The sequence below is a fragment of the Notamacropus eugenii genome, chromosome 4 (assembly GCF_028372415.1).
Source record: "Notamacropus eugenii isolate mMacEug1 chromosome 4, mMacEug1.pri_v2, whole genome shotgun sequence".
Classification (NCBI taxonomy): Eukaryota; Metazoa; Chordata; class Mammalia; order Diprotodontia; family Macropodidae; genus Notamacropus; species Notamacropus eugenii.
Window position 1 is genome coordinate 425,291,266 of NC_092875.1, and position 21,874 is coordinate 425,313,139.

Below are 21,874 nucleotides of genomic sequence, written 5' to 3' on the forward strand. Positions count from 1 at the left end.
AAGAGGATGTGAAAACAAGGATGGTGACTGGATTATTCAGCTGGTGACCTAAGCCTGAGGCCCATACCCAGCGGCCACTGAAGCAAGTGAGTCAGAAGTGGGATGTGTGTTGCACATTTTCTGTTCATTGATGGAAAGGCTTCCTGGTACAGAAATAGGGACACTGGTCCCCTCCCTCTCTTCTCCCTTTCTTCCCACTCCTCTTTAGTTACTCAAGTCTCTTTGGTATGCAAAGTTCTTGGTTCCCCTTTTCTCCAGCTATGAGCAGTACTGCCAGGACTTTGAATATGCTTCCATCTACAAATGAATGAAAAATCCTACTGCATGAAGCTTTTTATATTGGCATTGTACTCACTATTGAGGTACTTTCTATCAAATGAATAATGTTATTTAGGATATGAGCTCATCTGTTCACAATGGAAGAACAACATTTTTTGGGGGAGGACTTTAAATTCTTAGTTGTTCTGAACTTAACAAACACCAAAGAAACAAGAAGATTTTTATAGGCCAATCCACCCAAGCTTAAACCTTAGGCTACTTGCACAAAGAGGAGACAAAGAAGATTGTACTTAGTGTATCTCTATTACATGCAACTAATTTTTTATGTATATTAAAAAACTCAGCACATTAATTCCAAAGCTGTTCTACTTGGTCATTTCCTCTGAATATTCTTCTGTCCCTTCTGTGAATTTTAAAAAATGTTTCATTGATGCTTCTTCCCCATTTTGGAGGGGGGTGGCTCACCATTACTTATCTTCATCTATTTAATTCTCTAACAAAATTCCTCTTGTAACGCATCATAATTAAGCAAAGAAAAACAACCTATTGGCTGTATCGAAAATGCACGTCTCATTCCATACCTCCAGTCTGTTAGGGGTATGAAAGTCATCTTTCATAATACTCTTAAGTTGTGATTGGCCACTATATTGATCAAAGTTCTTAAGTCTCTCACAATTGTTTTCCTTTAGGATGTTGTAGTCATAAAATTTGTTCTGGTTCTGCATGTTTCACTGCATTAGTTCATGCAAGTCTTGCCAGGCTTCCCAGAACCCATGTCTTATACAATTATATACTAGTACAGACATGTGCCATTGTTTGTCCAGTCATTGACCAAACATTGGTTATCCCTTTATTTTCCATTTTTGTGCAATAGCAACAAAAGGCTAACATGAATATTTTTGTACACACGGCTCTTTTCCCTCTTTGTTTTATCTCTTTGGGGAATATGCCTAGGAGTGCCATCACTGGGCCAAAGGGTATTAACAGTTCAGTGAGTTTTTGGTTATAGCTCAAATGATTTGCAGAATGACTGTACCAATTCATAGCTCCAACAATAGTGAATTAACGTGCCTTCCTTTCTAGATCCTATCTGATACATGCCATTTGCTTTTCTCTTATTGTAGCAGCAAGCACCTTGGCTTACAGAAGAGGGCCTGTTGCACAGGTTCTTAGATCTGAAAGCAACTTTAAGAAGTGGTAAACAATCTTACTTTAATTAAGCATATATATCATTCACTTAGTTCAGGGGATAAAGTCAGCACCCTGAACTTCAGAGAAAAAACAAACAGAAATTATAAGTAGAAATTACAAGCAGAAAGACCAACGGAGAGGGCTTCCAATTGTCTGACCATAGGCAATACATACTTCATTACCAGAGAAAGAAGCACCAACATCTGAGTTTTCAAAGCCTAGGGGCTCCTGAGCAGCTACCCAGAGTCTCCTCTGGCTTAATCACACAAACATTCTTCCAGTGATTTGAGTCTCAAAGCAAAACCTCACCTGAGACTATATACACACTTTTCAAAGCCAGAGGGCATGACCTTTGTGACCCAGTGCCTCATTAGCAATTAACAAAAGGCGTGGGCCTTCATACAAAGCAAGCCTCCCGTAATCCAGCTTCCCTTAATAGTCCCACCTGAGGCCTATTAATGGATGGGGAAGATTTTTAACTCCCATTACACTTATGATTACCAATCTGAGTGTTAAGTTTGAACATCAAGAATGCTTTAATTTGCATTTAATTTTTCTTCTTATTAGGGATTTGGAGTGTTTTCACGTTATTGTTGATAGCTTACTTTTCTTCTTTGTGAGAACTGCTTGTTCATATCCTTTGGTTATTTATCTATTCTTACATAATTGAATGAATTCCCTATACCTTGGATATGAGACCTTTGTAAGAGAAACTTGTGGCAAACATTTTTTCCCACTTGATTGATTTTCTTTTCATTGTGGCTGCATTAATTTTGTTTTGAGAAAGCTTTTCATTTTATGGAATCAAATTCATCTCCTGTGATTCTCTTTATCTGTTATTTGATTAAGATCTTTTCTCTTCTCCATGGTAACAGAAATTATGCCTTCTATTGTCTTCTAAATTGTATTTTATATGACATTTTCAAATGAGATGATATTTCTAAAGCACTTAGCACAGTGCCTGGAATATAGTAGGCAATTAATAAATGCTTGTTCCCTTTCTTTCCCTTCCCATTTCAGTCTTTCATGTAGTCATCTGGAATATATTTTGGCATATGCTGTAAGATACTGGTCAGTTTTTTTTTGGTTGGGAGTTTTTGTTAAATAGCAAATCCTGACTCTAATTTTTGGAATCTCTGGCCTTATTGAACACTATCCCATAGTCTTCATTTGCTTCTGGATTTTGTGTCCTTAATCTGCTCCACTTAAGTTGCTCAATTTTTCTATTTTATTTAGTTAGTATCAAACAGTCTTGATGTTTATTTTTCCTAGCTCTATAAAATAAAATAACATTTTAGTGGTTTTATTGTGATGGTACTGCAAAGGCAAATTGATCTAATTAGTACTGTTATTTTTATTATATTGTCATGGTTTAAATAGAGCAATTAAATTCTCTCTAATTGTTTATGTTTATTTCCATCAAGGTTATTTTTAGTTATATTATAGTATATATCACATGATGGAATCTCCAATGCTTTATACATTGTATCAATTTTAAATGGAATTTCTAACTCTTCTTGCAGAGTTTTCTTGGTAATATATAAAAAGGATGTTAATTTGTATGAGATTTATTTTATATCTTATTATTTTACTAAAGTTAGTTTCAATTAAATTTTCATTGAATCTCTAAGTTTCTCTACATAAATATTGATCATCTGCAAAAGTAATAATTTTCTTTCTTCTTTGCATGTCTGTATTCCTTATATTTCTTTTTCTTATCTTATATAGTTGACATTTACTGTTCAAAGGAAATGAAGGAAACAAGTGTTTATTAAGCACCTATTACGTGCCAAGCGTTCTGTTAAGGTTTTTCCAAATATCTCATATGATCTTCACAACAATCAAGGGAGGTAGGTACTATTATTATCCTTATTTTACAATTGAGAAAACTGAAGCAAGCAGAAGTTAAGTGACTTGTTAAGGGCAACACAATTAGTAAGTGTTGGAGCCTGAATTTGAACTCAAATCTTCTTGACTCCCAGCCCATAATTCTATCCACTGTGCCCATTTATCGGCTTCAAAACCAATGGTGATGATGATTGTTATCCTTGCTTTTCCATGATCTTATCACAGAGGACTCACTTTAGTATGTCTATTATGTGTAATGCTGCCTCTTAATTTTAGATTGAGACTGTTTATCATACTAAGGAAAGGATTCTATTTTTTAAACTGTCTTAAAAGAGATAAATGTATTTTATCAAAAGGTTTTTCATCTATTGCTGTAATCGTGTTATGTGTATTTTTTTTTGTTATTAGTGTAGTTTATTTTCTTTATAGTTTTCCATTGAACCAATTGAACCAATCCTCCACAAATCCTAAAATAACCATGAAGTACAACATTTTTGAATATGTTCCTATAGCTTCTTTGCTAATATTTCATGCAATCTTTTTTCATCAGTATAGGAACATTGTCTATAGCTTTCTTTCTTTACTTCCTTCTCTTTAGTTGAAGTATCAAGACTATCTTTGTTTTCAAGAAGAAATCTATTAAGAAACATCCTATTTCTATCTTTACAAATAGTTTATGTGACATTACAATTACTTGTAATTTTAATGTTTGATAGAATCCATGGATGCATTTTTTTCCTTTTGGGAGATTCATTCAGTACTTGTCTAGTTTTTTCCTCATATTTATTTGTTTCCCCATATTTTGTTTTGTTGGTCTATGCTATATTTTTATAATTAAACCATTTTATTTAAGTTATCAATTTTGTTGGCTTAAACGCAGTTAAAATAGTTTCTGTTTTTCTTATTTCTGTATAATTTATAGGGAATTCTTTTTCATTCTTGATGCTTCTAATTTGATTTTTTCCATTAAAATGGAATTAAAATGGATTAACTATCTTATCAGTTTTAAAAATAGCATGTACTATTTGTTCACTGTGTATTTTTTCTTTTAATTTTGTTAATCTCTTTGATTTTAAGAATCTTTTTTTTGTAGTTGGGGGCTTTTGATGTGTTGCTTTTCTATTTTCTTAGTTGCATAGTCAATTCAATGGTCTATTCTTTTTCTCTTTTTTAGATAAAAGTGTTTAGTGATATAAATTTTCCTAAGGGCCATTTTAACTACACCCTAAAATTTTTGGTATGTTGACTTGTCATTTTCTTTAATGAAATGGTCTATTATTTCTATGCTCTTTGATGAACAATTTTTTAAGATTAAATTATTTAGTATCCATACACTTCTGAATCCTCTCTTCAAAGAATATTTATTGGCTACATGTTTATTATAGTGTAGTCAGTAATAGATATGTTAAATATCTCTATTTTTCTGCCATTTGTTCATTATGCCCTCCCATATGGCTAATTTGTTTCATAAGTTGTCATTCATGCATGGCTTAGAAAGGTATATACTTCATTCTTTTCCCCATTTAGTAATTGCCAGAGATATTTCATATGTAACTTTTCTAAAATTCTATTCATGTCTTGAAATTTTATATTTATCTTTTTGTTACAATTTTGAGTTTGTCCTTCATTCCTAAAAAAGGCCATGCCACCAGAGAAATGATGGCAAGACTTACATTTGACTTTGTTTTGAGGGAGGGCTGTGCAAGGTCACCAGCCTCACTTCCCCTGGGCCACCTGGATCCAGGGACCAGATATTCATCAGGATGACTGGAGGAGGCCCAGGATGCACTGGGAGAATTTGGCCTATTCAAATACTCAGAGTGAGGTAATGCCCATTCAGTGAATAGGCCCCTTTGAAAAGTAAACAGGGAACAGCCCCTTTAATGAGCAAAAGAAACAATTAAGTAAATCCAGCTGAGAGGGAAAGAGCAACAGTTACTATTGATCATCACAATGAAGCCATGTTTGTCCTTCATTTCCAAAGAAGACCATGCCACTCTGAAGCCAGGAGGGTCCCCAAAACAGGCATTAAGTAGTTTGGACATGGACCTATTGTGCAATGTATGGGCTTCAAAGTGCACTGGGTTTAAGGTTTTGGCAAAGAGAAGGAAGAAGGAAGGAAGGAAGGAAGGAAGGAAGGAAGGAAGGAAGGAAGAAGGAAGGAAGGAAGGAAGGAAGGAAGGAAGGAAGGAAGGAAGGAAGGAAGGAAGGAAGGAAGGAAGGAAGGAAGGAGAAAGGAAAGGAATATGGCCATTAAATCCCATGTTAACTGGGTACCCTCTGACCATTCAAATTTACCTTTCTTTGCAGAGGACAAGAAAAGGGAGGGGGGACGGAAAGGAGCTGATGAGTTGAGTTACCCAGCTGTCTGGGTTCCCATTGAGGCAGCTCAGTCTACTCACAGGTCTGTGTTCATCCTTCGTTGTCAAAGGAGACCATGACATCAGAGAAATGATGACATGACTTGCACTTGACTGTTGTCTTAAAGGAGTACTCTGAAGTCTTCAACTATTGTATTGTATTTTTGATATATCTTTATAATTTAGTAAACTTTTCCTTCAGATGCTTAGATGCTATGTCACCTGATGCACATAAATTAAGTATTCATATTATTTCATTGTTTATAGTGCCTTCAAGTTTAATGTGGTTTTATTGTTTATTCATTCTTCATTGTGTCCAATTTTACCATTGCTTTGTCTGAGATCATGTTTACTAGCCCTGTTTTTTGAGTTCTCATGTCATGAAGTATAATATATTCCATTCCAGCACCTTTTTAAAATTCTGTGTGAATACTTCTGCTTCAGTGAGTTACTTATAAATATTATTGGATTCTGTTTTTGAACCCATTCCCCTCTCTTGTTTTTTTTATACAAGTGAGTTCAGCCCAATCATGACCATGATTAATAGTGTCCTTTTGTACTCTTCCCTCTCTTTGCCTCTTATCCCCCTCTTTACAAAGAAGATAATGAAAGAGAGGGAATGTAATCAATACTGGTGATCTACTTCTGTCTTTACTTTTCATTTTGATCCTCCTTTTATTATCTACCCTCTTAAGATGAAGTGGATTTTACCTAAGACTATTCCCTCTACTCTCTGTTTTGTGCCTTTCCTTTTTCTCTATTTGTGCTATTTTCTGGGTTAAATTTAATGTATTATTGTGTATACATATATAATATTATTATAGTACATCACATATACTATAATAATATAGTATTATTATTACAAATTAATGTATTATTATTATTATTACAAAGTATCTGTGTGTTTAACTCTCCTTTTCCTGGTGCAGATAATAGTTTCAGTGGTGCTTACTCCCTTAATCCTTTCCTCCATGTTCATATGCTCTTCCACTCATTTTCTCTAATTATGAGAAATAATAAATTTGACCTTCATCCCTTTTCTTTCATCTCTTTAGATTAAAAAACTCCACGCAACTTCCTTTATTTGTCATAATTCTTTCCCTCTGTGACTCTTCAGGAATTGGGATTCTGAAGAGACAGTTGTCTCTTCTTTGCCCATTAGAACGTAAATGCTTTGTCATCATTTGGTGATTTAATTACTTCCAACTGCTCAAGTTATATTTGCATTTCTAGCTATATCTTGACTTCCATACCTACATTCCAAAGTTTCAATTCAATCAGCAAACAATTATTAAGTATGTATTAGGTACTGTGTTAATCAATGGAAATAAGGACCTTAAAATCTCTGGGGAAGGGCACAAAGGCAAGCTGAAGAAGGAAGGAGGAAGGTACTCAGAATAAATACATGATGGAGAGTCTAGAGGAGTGCAGCTGTGTAGGAAATGAAGATAGCTAGCTTGAATGCCCTCATTAAACGAAGGTCCTTCTTAATCAGAAGGAGGACATCCAGGAGCAGGGAACACGGAAGAAGTGTGCATTCCAGGGGTGAAGTGGTCTTGCAGGATGATGAAGTTCTCAGGGCATCATGGAGAAGTCCAAAGGAGTGTAGCTGGGTGGGAAATTCTGGTCTTTTTATCATGAATGCTTGAGAGTCTTTTATTCCATCAGTGGTCAATTGTTCCACCTCAACATGATTACACCAAGTATTCTAAGTAAGTTATTCATGGTTGGAGCCTTCATATTTATATGAATCTCGTATTTTGAAATGTCATATTTTAAGGTTTTCTGTCTTTTGAGGTAGTTGCTGCCAAGTCTTGTGTGACTGTGGTTCCTTGATATATGATTTTTTTTCTTTCTGGCTATTTGAAGTGGTTTTTTTCCCCCTTTAGCCTGGATGTTCTTTAATTTGATCCAACATTTGTTGTAGTTTTCATTTGGGGACTTAGGAGGTAACTAGCAGATTTCTTCTATTTCCACTTTTCTCTGTAGTTCTAATAAATCAGTTTTCATTTATGATTTCTTGAAAAATGGCATCTAGACTATTTTTTAATTACAAATTTCAGAGAGTCCAGTGATTTTTAAATTCTCTCTCACTGACCTGTTTATAGGAATTGTTTGTGATAGTAGATGCTTCACTTTTTCTCTTATTTTTCAGACTTCTGATTTTGTTATTTTTTTCTCATGACTTTACTTTTTAGCTTCAGTTGATGATTTGTGATTTCATTACATGGCAAGGCATTTTTCACTCTCCTACTTTTGAATAGGGTGGTCAGATGTGATTTGGTCCTGCATTTAATTTCTTGGGCTTCTGCTGTTGGCTTCTATATTCCCTGGTGTGTCTAGGCTCAGAAGACTGGCAGACTTCACTATCTCTAGTGAGAGCTCTGTGATCTTCCAGCTCACCTAGGGCACTTTTAGTCAGAATGGTACTGTGGTATTTTTGTGCCCTTGGGATTTCCCTTGTCATAGCCCTGTTGTCAATTGCCAGTCTGTCCACTTGCTTACTTGGTGGGACTCTTCTTCCAGTTGCAGTTTGGGGCTATCTTTTTGCTAGACTGGATGAAGGAGTTTAGTAACGCTTGTCTTCAGATTTCTTTATCATACTTCAATCTCATATCATTTTTAGATCATTTCTAGAGTAGTTGTGAGACAGCAGAGCTTTTCTGTGAACTTTCAGGCCATCATAATAACCAGAAGTCATAGACATCATTTTACAAATGTTTTAAGTACTCAAATTGTGCCTGAAACTGCCTACCTCCAGGCTTGAATTTCTGTGCCCCTTAAATCACATACCACCAGTCAGAAAATAAAAATGGCACTCTATAATTATTTGTTGAATTTAACTTAATTGATGTTTTATTATAGTCAATAAAGTTTGCTTGAGTTTTCCACAAATGAATAAATGTGAGGCATATCTGGTACAGAATTCTTCATACTGTCCTCTATTCAAATCTCCCATCCCTCTCTACTTACAATATTCCTGATTGTCTAGAATTCTGCACTCATGTAAGAATATTGATAGATTTTGTGGGACTTAACACCTTTCACATATTAAACATTTTGATATATTAGCATTTCTGAAGACAAACATTTACACTGTGATCTAACTAGTTATCATGTTTTCCATTTTCTTTTGTGCACCAAGATTCAAGAGCACCATGGCTATTAGGAATACTGAATATGTCAAATTTGTCAATCATACAAGATATTATATAATATCCAATATGTTTTTAATCATAGGACATTATATTTGGTGGAATGGAGAAAAGTCCTTTCCAAACTTCTAGATTTTATTTGTTAAAAGTTTTATAGATGCCTGTATTTATATATGTACACACACAGCTACTTACATGCATGCGCACGCGCACACACACATACACTTGATATATTTTTGACTTACTTCCATTCAGTGAGGCTTCATTTACATAAGAAAAAATAGTTATGCAACTGATAGCAACACTCCATAATCAATGTCTCCCCTGACTCCTCCCTAACATGTCTCTCTAAGGCAAGGAGGGACAGACAACTCCTCATTTCTTCTCTGGTACCAAATTTCCTCATTATAATTCTATAGATGTAGATTTCATGATAGCAGTCTTTTCAGTAACATTTCTCTAGTCACTACATGTATTATTTTCCTGGTTCTGCTTACTTTATTCTGCATAATTTTGTATCAGCCCTCTCATGTTTTTTCTGAATTTCTAATATAATACTATTTAATTGAGGTACCTTTTTTTATTCATTCTCCAATTGATGGGCTCCCATTTTGTTTCCAGGTTTTGCTTGCTCACTTGTTTCTGTTTCTTCTTTTTTGTCTATTACTAAAGGTATTATAAATGTTTTGTTATGTATTGAGACTTTCTGTCTTTCACTTCCTTAGGGCAAGTGACCAACAGTGACATGTCATTTTTACCATTTTGTTTAATCACCTCATTTTTCAGATAAAGAAACTAAGGCACAAAGACAATAACTTATTTGCCCAAGTTCACATGGCTAAGTAGTTGTTAAAACTTGAGTTAAAACCTGTGTCTCCTAAATTATAGCCCAGGGTGTAATTAAGGAAAATATTGTGAAAACTGCAAAATACCCCATATATCGGTAATAAAAACCAAACCTATTTTCAAGAGGATTATGACAGTCAATTCTTCAAGAATTTTAATAATTACCTCTATAAGATGCTCTGCTCTATTAAACGGCAAAGGTTCATATGGGTCTTCTGGAATTTTGATATATACATCACCTGTAAACCACAAACCAACCTATATCATAAACAAAAAAAAAAGCTTAATTATTTCATTTATTTTTCATTTAGCAGAAACTTTTTTTTCTAAGTGAGTCAACATCATTTATCTCTGTATTTGGAATTGTTGCATATATTTTGGGAGATAGTTCTTTTTTGATGTTTCTCTTTAAAAGTAATATCACATCTAAGTAACAGCAGCATATATAATATTGCACAATGAGAAGAGCCATGGCCTTGTAGTCAGAGAACCTAGATTTTAACTAGGTGGTATAGTGGATAGAGTACTCAGCCTAGAGGTGGGAAGATCTCAGTTCAAATCTGAACTTGGCTACTTATTAGCTGTGTTACTCAATGCAAATTACTTAATCTCTGCCTGCCCGATTTTCCTCATTTGTAAAATGGGGAAAATAATGATCTACCTCCCAAAGTTGTTGTGAGGATCAAATGAGATAATATTTATAAAGCACTTAGTACACTACCTGGGCCATGCAGGAAGCACTATATAATTATTGCTGTTATTCTGGCCATGCCACTTAATACCTGAGTGCTTTTGGGCAAGTTACTTAACCTCATGGTGTCTCATAAGAAAGGGGGGGAGGGGAGTTCCAGTTCTCAATCTGTGATCCTTTATAATGATTTGTCAAGTGGTCCTCCTATTATCACTGCATAGTCTTATTTATTTCCTTGCTTTTAGACTTCTGGAATTAGTGGCCAACATTTCCTGTCTTAATTTACTACTTATGCTCTTCCCTTTTCTTTGCCCTCTTTATTCTGTATGAGAAAGTCTACTAATATTCTCAGATCATCAGTGAGTTTAGAATTTCTAAATTCAATATCTTCTTCTTATTCCTCATTGTTGAGTTGGGTAGCATTTGGCATTGTTTACTGCCTTCTCCTTGAAATTTTTTTCTGCCCAAAGTTCTGGGATAAGGCACTTTCTTGGATGGCTTCCTCTTTGGCTGCTGCTTCTCTAAATTCTTCACAGGTTCATCTTTCTCCTTTGAGAATTCTGGTGCTATCTGAGATGAAGTCCTCAGTACACTAGACTCTTCTCATTCTATAGCCGATCTCTCCCTTGGCAATCTGATCTGTTCCCATCATTTCAACCCTCATCTCCAAATGCAAGGTGAATCCTAAGTCTACATCTCCAGCCCTAATAACTTCTGGGTTCCAGTCCTACATTTCTATTGTATGTTGATTTTTTCTATTTCCATTTTATTATTGTTATCTAAAACGCAACCCAACTCAAACCAAACTTATTTGCCCCCTCATTCCACCTATGATCAGTTCTCCTTTCTGATTTCCTTATTTCTAATATTGACCTCTTCCCTCCTTCCCAGTGACCCTAGAATCAGCTTCGACGTTTTTTTCTCCTTTACTCTTCTTAGTCAATTAATTAACAAGTCTTCTCATTTTTGCCTTCAAAATGCCTATTAGATTCATTCCTTCTTTTTTCTTCTCACTGGCACCACCCTATTTTATACCTTTATTCTTTACCCCTGAGAGAGTGTTATAGATTCCAAACAAACTTATGTGCTTTCAAGTTCTCCCCAAGTGGCACCACTAGAGCAATCTTTCTCAAACATTGTTTTCCTAAATAGGAGCCTATATAGTACGATTGTTTTCTTGAAATTTTCTATCAATTATCATGGGTCATTATATATAGTTATCTGTTTTTGTCTCATTACCTTACTAGTCTTTAAGATTACTAAGTTTGGGGACAAGGTCTTACTTAAATGTTGTATATACCCTAAGTACCAAGCATGGCACCATGCTTAGGATGGAGGGTTTTTTTGGTATTTATTTAGTATTTTATTTTCCCCAGTTACATGTAAACAATTTTTAACATTTGGTTTTAAAACAGTGAGTTTCAAATTCTCTCCTTTCCTCTGGCCGTCCTCCTACCCCCACTGAGAAGGCAAGCAATTCCATATAGGTTATACATGTGTAGTCATGCAAATATTCATAATAGTCATGTTGTAGAAAAAAACATAGACAAGAAAAAAACTCATGAAAAATAGACTTTTTAAAAAGTATACTTTAATCTGTATTCAGACACCATCAGTTCTTTCTCTGGAGATGGATAGAATTTTTCATCCTAAGTCATTCAGAGATGTCTTGGATCTAGGTTGTATTGCTGAGAACAGCTAAGTCATTCACAACTGATCATCTTATAATATTTCTGTTACTTTGTTCACAATTCTTTCAAGGTTTTCTGAGAGCATTCTGTCATCATTTCTTATAGCACAATAGTATTCTACCATAATCATATCTTTTCTTGTTCAGCCATTCCTGAACTGATGGATATCCCTTCAATTTCTAATTCTTTACCCCCAGAAAAGAGCTTCTATAAATATTTTTTTGCACATTTAGGTCCTTTTCTGTTTTGTCTTTTTTATCTCTTTTGATATATATACCTAATAGTGGTATTACTAGGTCAAAGGGTATGCCTGGTTTTATAGCCCTTTGGGTATGTTTCCAAGTTGCTCTACAGAAAGGTTGAACCAGTTCACAACTCCACCAACAGTGCATTAAAGTCTCATTTTCCCCACATACCTCCAACATTTGTCATTTACCTTTTCTGTCCTATTTGACAAGCTAATAGGTATGAGGTGGTATCTCAGAATTGTTTCAATTTTCATTTCTCCAATGAATAATTGAGAGTATTTTTTCATATGGCTATAGATAGCTTTGACTACAGCATATGAAAACTGATTATATCTTTTGATCATTCATCAATTGGGGAAGGGTTCCTGTTTTTATAAATTTGACTAGCTCTCTATATGTTTGAGAAATGAGGTCGTTATTGGAGGAACTTGCTTTAGTTTTTTTCAGAGTTACTATTCCTAACTGTATTTCCCTCCATCCTATTCCCCCCACCCCCATTTGTTTCTGTTCTCACTCTCCTTTCACCCTGTCCCTCCTCAAAAGCATTTTGCTTCTGACTACCCCCTCCTTCAATCTGCCCCCCCTTCTTCCACTCTGCCTTCTTTCATCCCTTCCCCCTCTTACTTTCCTGTAGGCTAAGACAGATTTCTATAGCCAATTTTGTGTGCATGCTATTCCCTCTTTGAGCCAATTGTAAGGACAGTAAGGTTCATTCACTTCCCCTCACCTCCCTCCTCTTCCTTTTCTGTAAAAGCTTTTTCTTGCCTCTTTTATGTGATAATTTACCCCATTCTACCTCTCCCTTTCTCTTTCTTCCAGTACATTCCTCTCTCATCCCTAAGTTTATTTTTTAGATATCATCCCTTCATACTGAACTCATACCTGTGCCCTCTGTCTACATAATATATTCCTTCCAACTACCCTAATGAGAAAGTTCTTATGAGTTACAAATATCATCTTCCCATGTAGGAATGTAAACAGTGTAATAAGTCCCTCATGATTTCTCCTTTCTGTTTACCTTTTTTATGCTTTTCTCAAGTATTGTATTTGAAAGTCAAATTTTCTATTTAGTTCTGGTCTTTTCACCAAGAACACTTGAAAGTTCTCTATCTCAATGAATGTCCATTTTCTGCCTTAAGGATTATACTCAGTTTTGCTGGGTAGGTGATTCTTGGTTGTAGTGCTAACTCCTTCGCTCTGTGGAATATCACATTCTGAGCCCTCTGGTCCTTTGATGTAGAAGCTCCTAAATCTTTTGTTATCCTGACTGTATCTCCATAATACCTGAACTGTTTCTTTTTGACTGTTTGTAATATTTTCTCCTGACCTGAGAACTCTGGAATTTGGCTATGCTATTACTGATAAACTGTGTAGGATCTTTTTTTAAATCCTGACTTTCAGATAGTCCAATAATTTTTATTTTTTAATATATAATTTATTTTCAAGTTCTTAACATTTACTTCCACAAAAATTTGAATTCAAAATTCTCTCCCCACCCCCACCCCAAGACAGCATGCACCCTATCCACTCCTTCCTGTAGTCTGTCCTCCCTTCTATTACCTGCCCTTCTTCCATCCCCCTTCCCTTCTATTTCTCTGTAGGGCAAAATAGATTTTTATACTCCATTGCCTGTATAGCTTAATTTACAGTTGCATGCTAAAACAATTTTTAATGTTCATTCTAAAGTTTTGAGTTCCATATTCTCTCATTCCCTCCCCACCCACTCTCATTGAGAAAACAAGCAATTCAATATAGGTCATATATGTGTAACAATGCAAAGCACTTCTATAATATTCATGTTGTAAAAGACTAACCACATTTCCCTCTGTCCTATCCTGCCCTTCATTTATTCCATTCTCTCCCTTGATTTGTCCTCCCACAATAGTGTTTGCTTCTGATTATCCCTTTCCCCAATATGCTGTCCCTTCTATTATCTTTCATCTCCTATTCCCTTCCCCCTTGCATTCCTGCAGCGTAAAATAGATTTCCATATCCAACTGAGTGTATGTTATTCCCCCCTTGAGCCAAATCTCATGAGAGTAAGGCTCAATTATTTCCTTTCATCTCCCCCCTCTTCCCCTCCATTGTAAAAGCTCTTTCTTCCCTCATGTATGTGAGATGATTTGCTACATTCTGCCTCTCCCTTTCTCTTACTTCTAGTACATTCCATTCAACAGTACATTTTTTTTTAGTATTCTCCCTTCATATTCAGCTCACCTTGCACACTTTCTCTCTCTATATATATACACATACATACATACACAGATACACACATGTACATATACATACACATATATAATATACACATACATACATACCCATATACACCTGCATATATATGTGTATGTATATATATATATATATATATATATATATATATATATATATATATATATATATATATATATATATATATATATATGTATACACACACACATATACACACACACACACACACACACATATTCACTGAAACTACCCTAATACTGAAAAAGGTCTCATGAGTTACAAATAACATCTTTCCATGTAGGAATGCAAACAGTTCAACTTTAATGCGTTCCTTAAGGCTTCTCATTTCTGTTCTGTTCTGTTCTGTTCCTTTTCATGTTTCTCTTGATTCTTGTATTTGAAAGTCAAATTTTCTATTCAGCTCTGGTCTTTTCAACAAGAATGCTTGGAAGTCCTCTATTTCATTGAAATTCCATTTTTCCCCTGAAGTATTATACTCAGTTTTGCTGGGTAGGTGATTTTTGGTTTTAATCCTATCTTCTTTGACCTCTGGAATATCACATTCCAAGCCTTTCAATCCCTTAGTGTAGAACCTGCTAAATCCTGTGTTATCCTGATTGTATTTCCACCATACTGGAATTGTTTCTTTCTAACTGTTTGTAATATTTTCTCCTTGACCTGAGAACTCTGGAATTTGGCTACAATATTCCTAGGAGTTCCTTTTTGGATCTCTTTCAGGAGGTGGTTGATGAATTCTTTCCATTTCTATTTTACTCTCTTTTTCCAGAATATCAGGACTTTTCCTTGATAATTTCCTGGAAGATGATTTCTAGCCTCTTTTTTGGATCATGGTTTTCAGGTAGACTAGTAATTTTAAAATTTTCTCTCCTGGATCTGTTTTCTAGGTCAGCTGTTTTTCCAATGAGATATTTCACTTAATCTTGCATTTTTTCATTCTTTTGGTTTTGTTTTATAATTTCCTGGTTTCTCATAAAGTCATTAGTTCCATCTGCTCCATTCTAATTTTTAAAGAACTATTTTCTTCAGTGAGCTTTTGAACCTCCTTTTCCATTTGGCCAATTCTGTTTTTTAACATATTCTTTTCCTCATTGGCTTTTTCGACCTCTTTTGCTATTTGAGTTAGTCTATTTTTAAAAGTGTTATTTTAGTCAGCATTTTTTTTGGGCCCCTTTTGAAGCTGTTGACTCACTTTTCATGATTTTCTTGCATCACTCTTATTTCTTTTCCCATTTTTTCCTCCACCTCTCTTACTTGATTTTCAAAATCCTTTTTAAGTTCTTCCATGACCTAAGATCATTGCATATTTTTTTGGAGGCTTTGGATGTAGAAGCCTTGACTTTGATGTCTTCCTCTAATGACATACTTTGTTTTTCCTCACCCTAAAGAATGGAAGAAAATACTTTTTCACCAAGAAAGTAACCTTCTATAGTTTTTTTCCTGTTTTGGGGGCATTTTTCCCAACCAGTTACTTAACTTTTGAGTCCTTTGTCAAATGGAGGGTATACTCTAGGAGACTGTACATTCTTGGCTCCTCCAAGATGGCACAATCGAGGGAAAGGAGTTTACTCCTCTCCTGGTCTGCGCTCTGGTCTGAGAGCAACCACAAGAACTCTTTTCTGCCCTGGAACTACAAGTAGGGTTCACTCTCCAGAGCCTCTACCAGCTCCACCAAGCTAGTGCTCCTCCTCATTCCAGGATGTCCACTCAGGACTGAAACTCAGACTGGCTGTCCAATTCCCCCAGGGACTTTAGGTCGAGGGCTCCAAAAATGGAGCTGCTGCCGCAGTGGCTGCTGCTGCCCTGGAGCCAGGAAGCTTACTCCTCTCACCCAGGTGAAAGAGCTTTCTCACTGACATTTGAAGCTGTCTTTGGTGTTTGTGGGTTGAGAAATCTGGGAACCACAACTGCTACCCATGATTCCATGCCCTGAAATCTGCTCTAGTCCTGTCCTCTCCATGCTGCATGGCCAAGGCTGGGCAGTGTTCTGCTCTGAACCTGGTGTGCCTGTCAGTCTTACAGGCTGTCTTGGGATGGAAATCTTTTACTGTCATTTTGTGGCTTCTGCTACTCTATAATTTGTTTAGAGTCATTTTTTGCAGCTATTTTATGGGCTGTGGGGGGAGAGCTAGAGTAGGTCTGTGTTACTATTCCACCTTCTTGGCTCCACCTCCTAGTCCAATAATTTGTAAACTATCTCTTTGGGTTCTATTTTCCAGGTTAGTCATTTTTTCAATGAGATATTTGACACTGTCTTCTATTTTCATTCTTTTGGTTTTATTTGATCAGTTCTTGATTTCTCATAAAGTCATTAGCTTCCATTTGCTCCCTTCTTATTTTTAAGGAATTATGTTCTTCAGTGAGTTTTTGGACCTCCTTTTCTATCTGGCCAATTCTGCTTTTTAAGATATTCTTCTCTGCATTGGCTTTTTGGGCTTCTTTTGTTATTTAGGTTAGTTTATTTTTTAAGTCGTTATTTTCTTCAGCATTTTTCTGTCTCCTTCACCAAGCTGTTGACTCTTCTCGTGATTTTCTTGCATCACTCTCATTTGTCTTCCCAATTTTTCTCTACTTTTCTCACTAGATTTTCAAAATTCTTTTTGAGCTCTTCCATGGCTTAAGACATTCATATTTCTCTCGAAGGTTTTAGATTTAGGAGCTTTGACTCTGCTGTCTTCTTCTGAATGTGTTTTCATCTTCTTTGTCACCATAATAATTTTGTATAATCAGAGATTTTCCCGGGGTTTGCTCATTTTCCCAGCCTATTACTTGACTTTAAACATCATTTTAAAGTAGGACTTTGCTTCCAGTGTACCATCCCAAGCTTCAGGGGTTTTGTGCAGCTCTTTTCAGAGGTACTTCCAGGGATCTCTAATTTTCAGTTCTTCCAAGATGGTATGATCTAAAGAGAGGCCTCTCCTGGCCTGTTATCTGGCATGTGAGTGACAACAAATACTGTTTTCAGCTCTGTAACTGTGAGGAGGGTCCTCCTTCCACTGTTGCCACAAGCTCTGCTATGCTAGTGCTCCTCACTGCCCTAGGACTGCCACCCAGGACTTTGGTTCAGATATGAATATGGGCAAAGCAACAGATTCATGCCGCAGTGCTAGCAAAAAGATGCTTGTAATCACCTTCTGACCAGCTGGTTGACCCTCTTACTGTCTGTGAGTTGAGAGCTCTAGAAGCAGTTGCTGCCGCTGCTGGTACAGATTCAGTCACTGTCAAGGCTTGTTCCTGATTTGCTGTGGCTCAGGCTCTGCTTTTGGGGCCCAGGCTGGACTGTGTTCCACTCTTACCCAGGTGCAACACACCTTTCCTGCTGAACTTCCAAGTAGTCTTTGATGTCTATGGGCTGAGAGGTCTGGAAACCAACATTACCCCCAAGGCCTGCTCCAGATTTGCTGGATCCTGGTTTGCACTGATGCAGCCTGTGCTCCTGTCTTACCCTGGTTCAACAGACCTTTCCTGCTGACCTTCCAAGTTGTCTTGGGCTGGAAATTTGCTTCACTCTGTATTTTTGTGGATTCTACTGCTCTAGAATTTGTTTAGAGAAATTTTTAAAAAGTTATTTGGAGGAGGTTGGGGGAGAAGGCAAGTTCCTGCCTTACTCCACCATCTTGGCTCTGCCCAGGACAGAGTCTTAATAAATAAATGCTGAATAAATGAATGAATGAGTTCAGTTTGAGACATAGGCTTTAGAATTATAGGGGGCCTTAGAAGCTGAGCAAACTCAGTTTCCCTGAGGTTAAATGCCTTGGACAAATTCTTACAGGTAATAAGAGACAGAGAAAAGATGTTTCTGCTACCCTAGTGGTATCAAACTCAAATAGAAATGGGACTATGAAACGATACAGAAGGATCCTTGTGGACTACATGTTAACTTAGTTTTAAAAAGAATCATTATCTATGTTCTATTGTATCTTTATCAGTTTTATAAAATGTTTTCCAATTACATTTTAATCTACTTTGGCCACATTAGAGAGTGTTGTGGGCTGCATGTGGTTCCTCAGCTGCATGTTTGACACACATCTGCGCTATCCCATGTTGACAAATGTTGAATTTAGGGGACTAACATGACACCCAGGATAAAATTATCCAACAGGTAGTTGGAAACGCATTACAACCTCTGAGCAAAGGCTGTAAATAAAGATATAGGTTTGAAAATCATCTGCATAGAGATGACTGATATCTTGAGAGTAGATGAGATGATCAAGGGAGAGGCCACACACGTGCAGAGAACAGGAGCTACGACAGAATCTTAGAGACAACTAAGATTTAAAAGCTAAAAAAGGGATGAAAAGTGTTCATTATCATGCATCTAGAAAGATTACTTTACACTTGCTGCTTTTACTTCTCCAACACCCACTCACACCTTAACCATTGGTAATGTAGCTTCCATTCTTATAACTTTATCAATCAATCTCCCTCCAAAGTGAGATCTTGGTGTCAGATTCAATGACTGTTCTCTGTCTCCTTATCTTCCTTGACCTCCTTTGAAACACTGGATATGGCAGTCTATCCATTTCTTCTTGATCCTTTCTCTGTCCTTGCCTTTTTTTGTAAACTTTCTAAGAGTTTGACAATGAAGGAGGAGGGAAGAGAAAGGATAATGATCTGAGGTGTTGTCAGGGTCAAGAGAAAGTGTTGTTGTTGTTTAAGATGAAGAGCAATTTTATAGATTAAGAAGAGGAAAGAGTGTGTGTATGTGTGTGTGTGTGTGTGTGTGTATGTGTGTGTGTGTGTGTGTGTGTGTGTGTGTGAGAGAGAGAGAGAGAGAGAGAGTGAGAACAACAGAAAGAGAGAGAACAAGAGAGAGAAAAAAGACAAGAGAGAAAGATGAAGAGACAGAGACAAAGACAGAGAGACAGAGAACAACACAGACAGACACAGAAATTGACACACAAAAAGACAGAAACAGGGACAGAGATATAGAGTCAGCATGGTGATAAGAGGGAGAGAAAAAGAAGAAGAAGGTGAGGAAAGGGGAGGAAGGACAGGCAAAGAGACAAAGAGATTAAAGATGCAAGAGACAGGTCATAATTGAGACGGAAAAAGGTAACAGAGGTGTGAGAATGGGATAGGAACAAAGGTACAGGTTAAGTAAAAGGTTGATTGCAGCATGGAGAAGAGTTACCTCTTCCTCTGAGACTAGAAGGAAGGATAAATGAGAATCAGAGGAATAAAGGATAGTTGAGGAGTGTGGAAAGTGAGGTGGAAGACATAGTTGGTGGCTTGAGGACAGTAGAAAGTTTAGAACAGATGTGAGAAGTGCCAAGCTTTTTTGTGAGGACTTTCCTGGTTCTCATCGCCCTTCAAAGACCTCTCTTATCTATGAATTTCAATGTAGCTTAGAATCAATAACATTCATTAGCTATTTATCATATAATGTTTTTTAAGCACAGGTATTCTAATGAATGTTCTAATCTGTTGCCTCATTGTGCAGCACAAATGCACCTTGAGTCCTGAAGGTCAGGTCAGTAGAGTACAAGCTCTGGTAAGTTCTGGAAAGCTGAAAACACTTAGCAGATGCATCTGCAATAGCCAGGATGTTGTCTGGCTTGGTTCTAAGTACCACTACATGAGCTGAAAGAGGTTCATCCCTGGGTAATGGTTCTTTTGCTACTTTGGAGCCTATAAATGCTTGTAGGGTTGCAACTTGTATTGGTAGAGGGGTTTCATACCAGTGAAGCTGCAGATCTCTTGCTGTATTGATGACATATCTTTTAGCTCATAGTAGGCACTCAATAAATATTTGTTGATTGGTTTCTGGTTATTGATGCCTTTCAGAATGCATGACTTCTACTAGTTTGCCCTATCCTCACAAACGAGGGTAGGTCTAGTCTGGTCCTAGACTCTCTCCTTTCCCATTACAAGATGTCTCTTGTTTTTGATGTTCAGTTGGTGAAGATGGATACCTTTATCGAGAAGCAATTGAACCTAAGGGGGAAATGTATCAAGATAGCTGGTCAAGGTTTCTGGCCAGAGGTGATGCTGGTTTTACCTGTCAACACAGGGTTATGAGCATTTGGTAGAGAATGGCTATTTTTGGTTCTGCATATAAGGCAGAAAAGTTATAGAGGAACTCAGTTCTTAGATTAGAACTGGCTACAACATTCCTCAAAGGAAAATCCAGCTTCAAGAATCTTCTCCATGGGTTTAGGCAAGAAGCTTGAGGGATTGACCCCAATCCCCTAGTGCATTAGTGTAGCCCTAATAATAATAACCAACTATATAGTTCTTATTTTGTTTCAATTATTATCTCATTTAATCCTCACAACCACCCCAAGAGGTAGGTAACATTATTATCTTCATTTTACAGATGGGAACAGTAAGGCAGACAGGGATTAAGTCACTTGCCTAGAATTACATATCTAGTAAGTGTCTAAGTCCACATTTGAATTCAAATATTCTTGATTCCAGGTCTGGCATCCCTTCCATTACACTACCTAATTGCCTTAGGCACAACGGTCCATCAAACATACCTTCTAATCCATCATTCAGGTTTTCAAATTCTGCAATATTCTTGCATTTTTTATTTATGAAAGAACAAATTAAGTCTTTGAATATAGCGATGACTATCTCAAAATATTCCACATATAAGAAAGCCTCATTAGAAAATATTTGTAAATTGATCCTAGGTAGAGAATCAACTAAACAGCAAGCATTTCTTAAGTACTTACTACGCGTCAGTTACTGTTTCTGCTAAGCACTGGAGAAACACAAAAAAGAAATAGTCCTTTCTCCTTAGCAGTTTAGCTTTTATTAGTGGAAACACAGGGATTAATGTAAAAAATAAATATGTAAACATTTACGAATACGTAAGAAATAAATACAAAGCAACTTTTTCGGAGGGATGCAAGGGGGGTTAGGAGAGGCCTTCTGTAGGAGGTGACGTCTGAGATGCGCTTTGAGGGAAATTAGGCTTCCTGAGGGGCTGAATTTAGGAGGGGACACATTCCAGTCCTGCAGAACAGTTTGCACCAAGGCATGGAGAAAAAAGATGAGCTTTGTATGTCAAGAACAGCAAGCAGGGAAGCTAGACTCTAGCCTGCACGGAAGGGAAGGCTGGATAATGAGGCAGGAAAATTGAAATTAGGTTGTGAAGAGCTTTAGAAGCAAAACAGAAGAGTTTGCATTTGACTATAGAGGAAATAAGGATCCACTAGGGTTTAGTGAGGAGGGGTATGACCAGTTGTCAGCTAGCTCTGTGCTTTAGGAATGTTACTTTGACAGTGGTTTGGAGGATGGATTAGAGAGGGGAGAAATTTTAGGCAAAGACATCAATTAGTAGGCTGTTTCCAAAAGGATGGGTAAGGCG

The 21,874-nt window shown here is 36.6% G+C and overlaps 1 protein-coding gene across 7 annotated transcripts in view; it reads right to left on the reverse strand.

Moving 5' to 3' along the window:
* SPEF2 (sperm flagellar 2) overlaps window positions 1-21,874 on the reverse strand; it is a 289,696-nt gene that overhangs the window by 29,672 nt on the left and 238,150 nt on the right. For all 7 annotated transcript variants that reach the window (XM_072605832.1, XM_072605837.1, XM_072605838.1 and 4 more), the window contains one exon: window positions 9,845-9,937. In XM_072605832.1, the coding sequence (XP_072461933.1) occupies window positions 9,845-9,937 (93 nt within the window). The remainder of the gene's footprint in view (window positions 1-9,844; window positions 9,938-21,874) is intronic.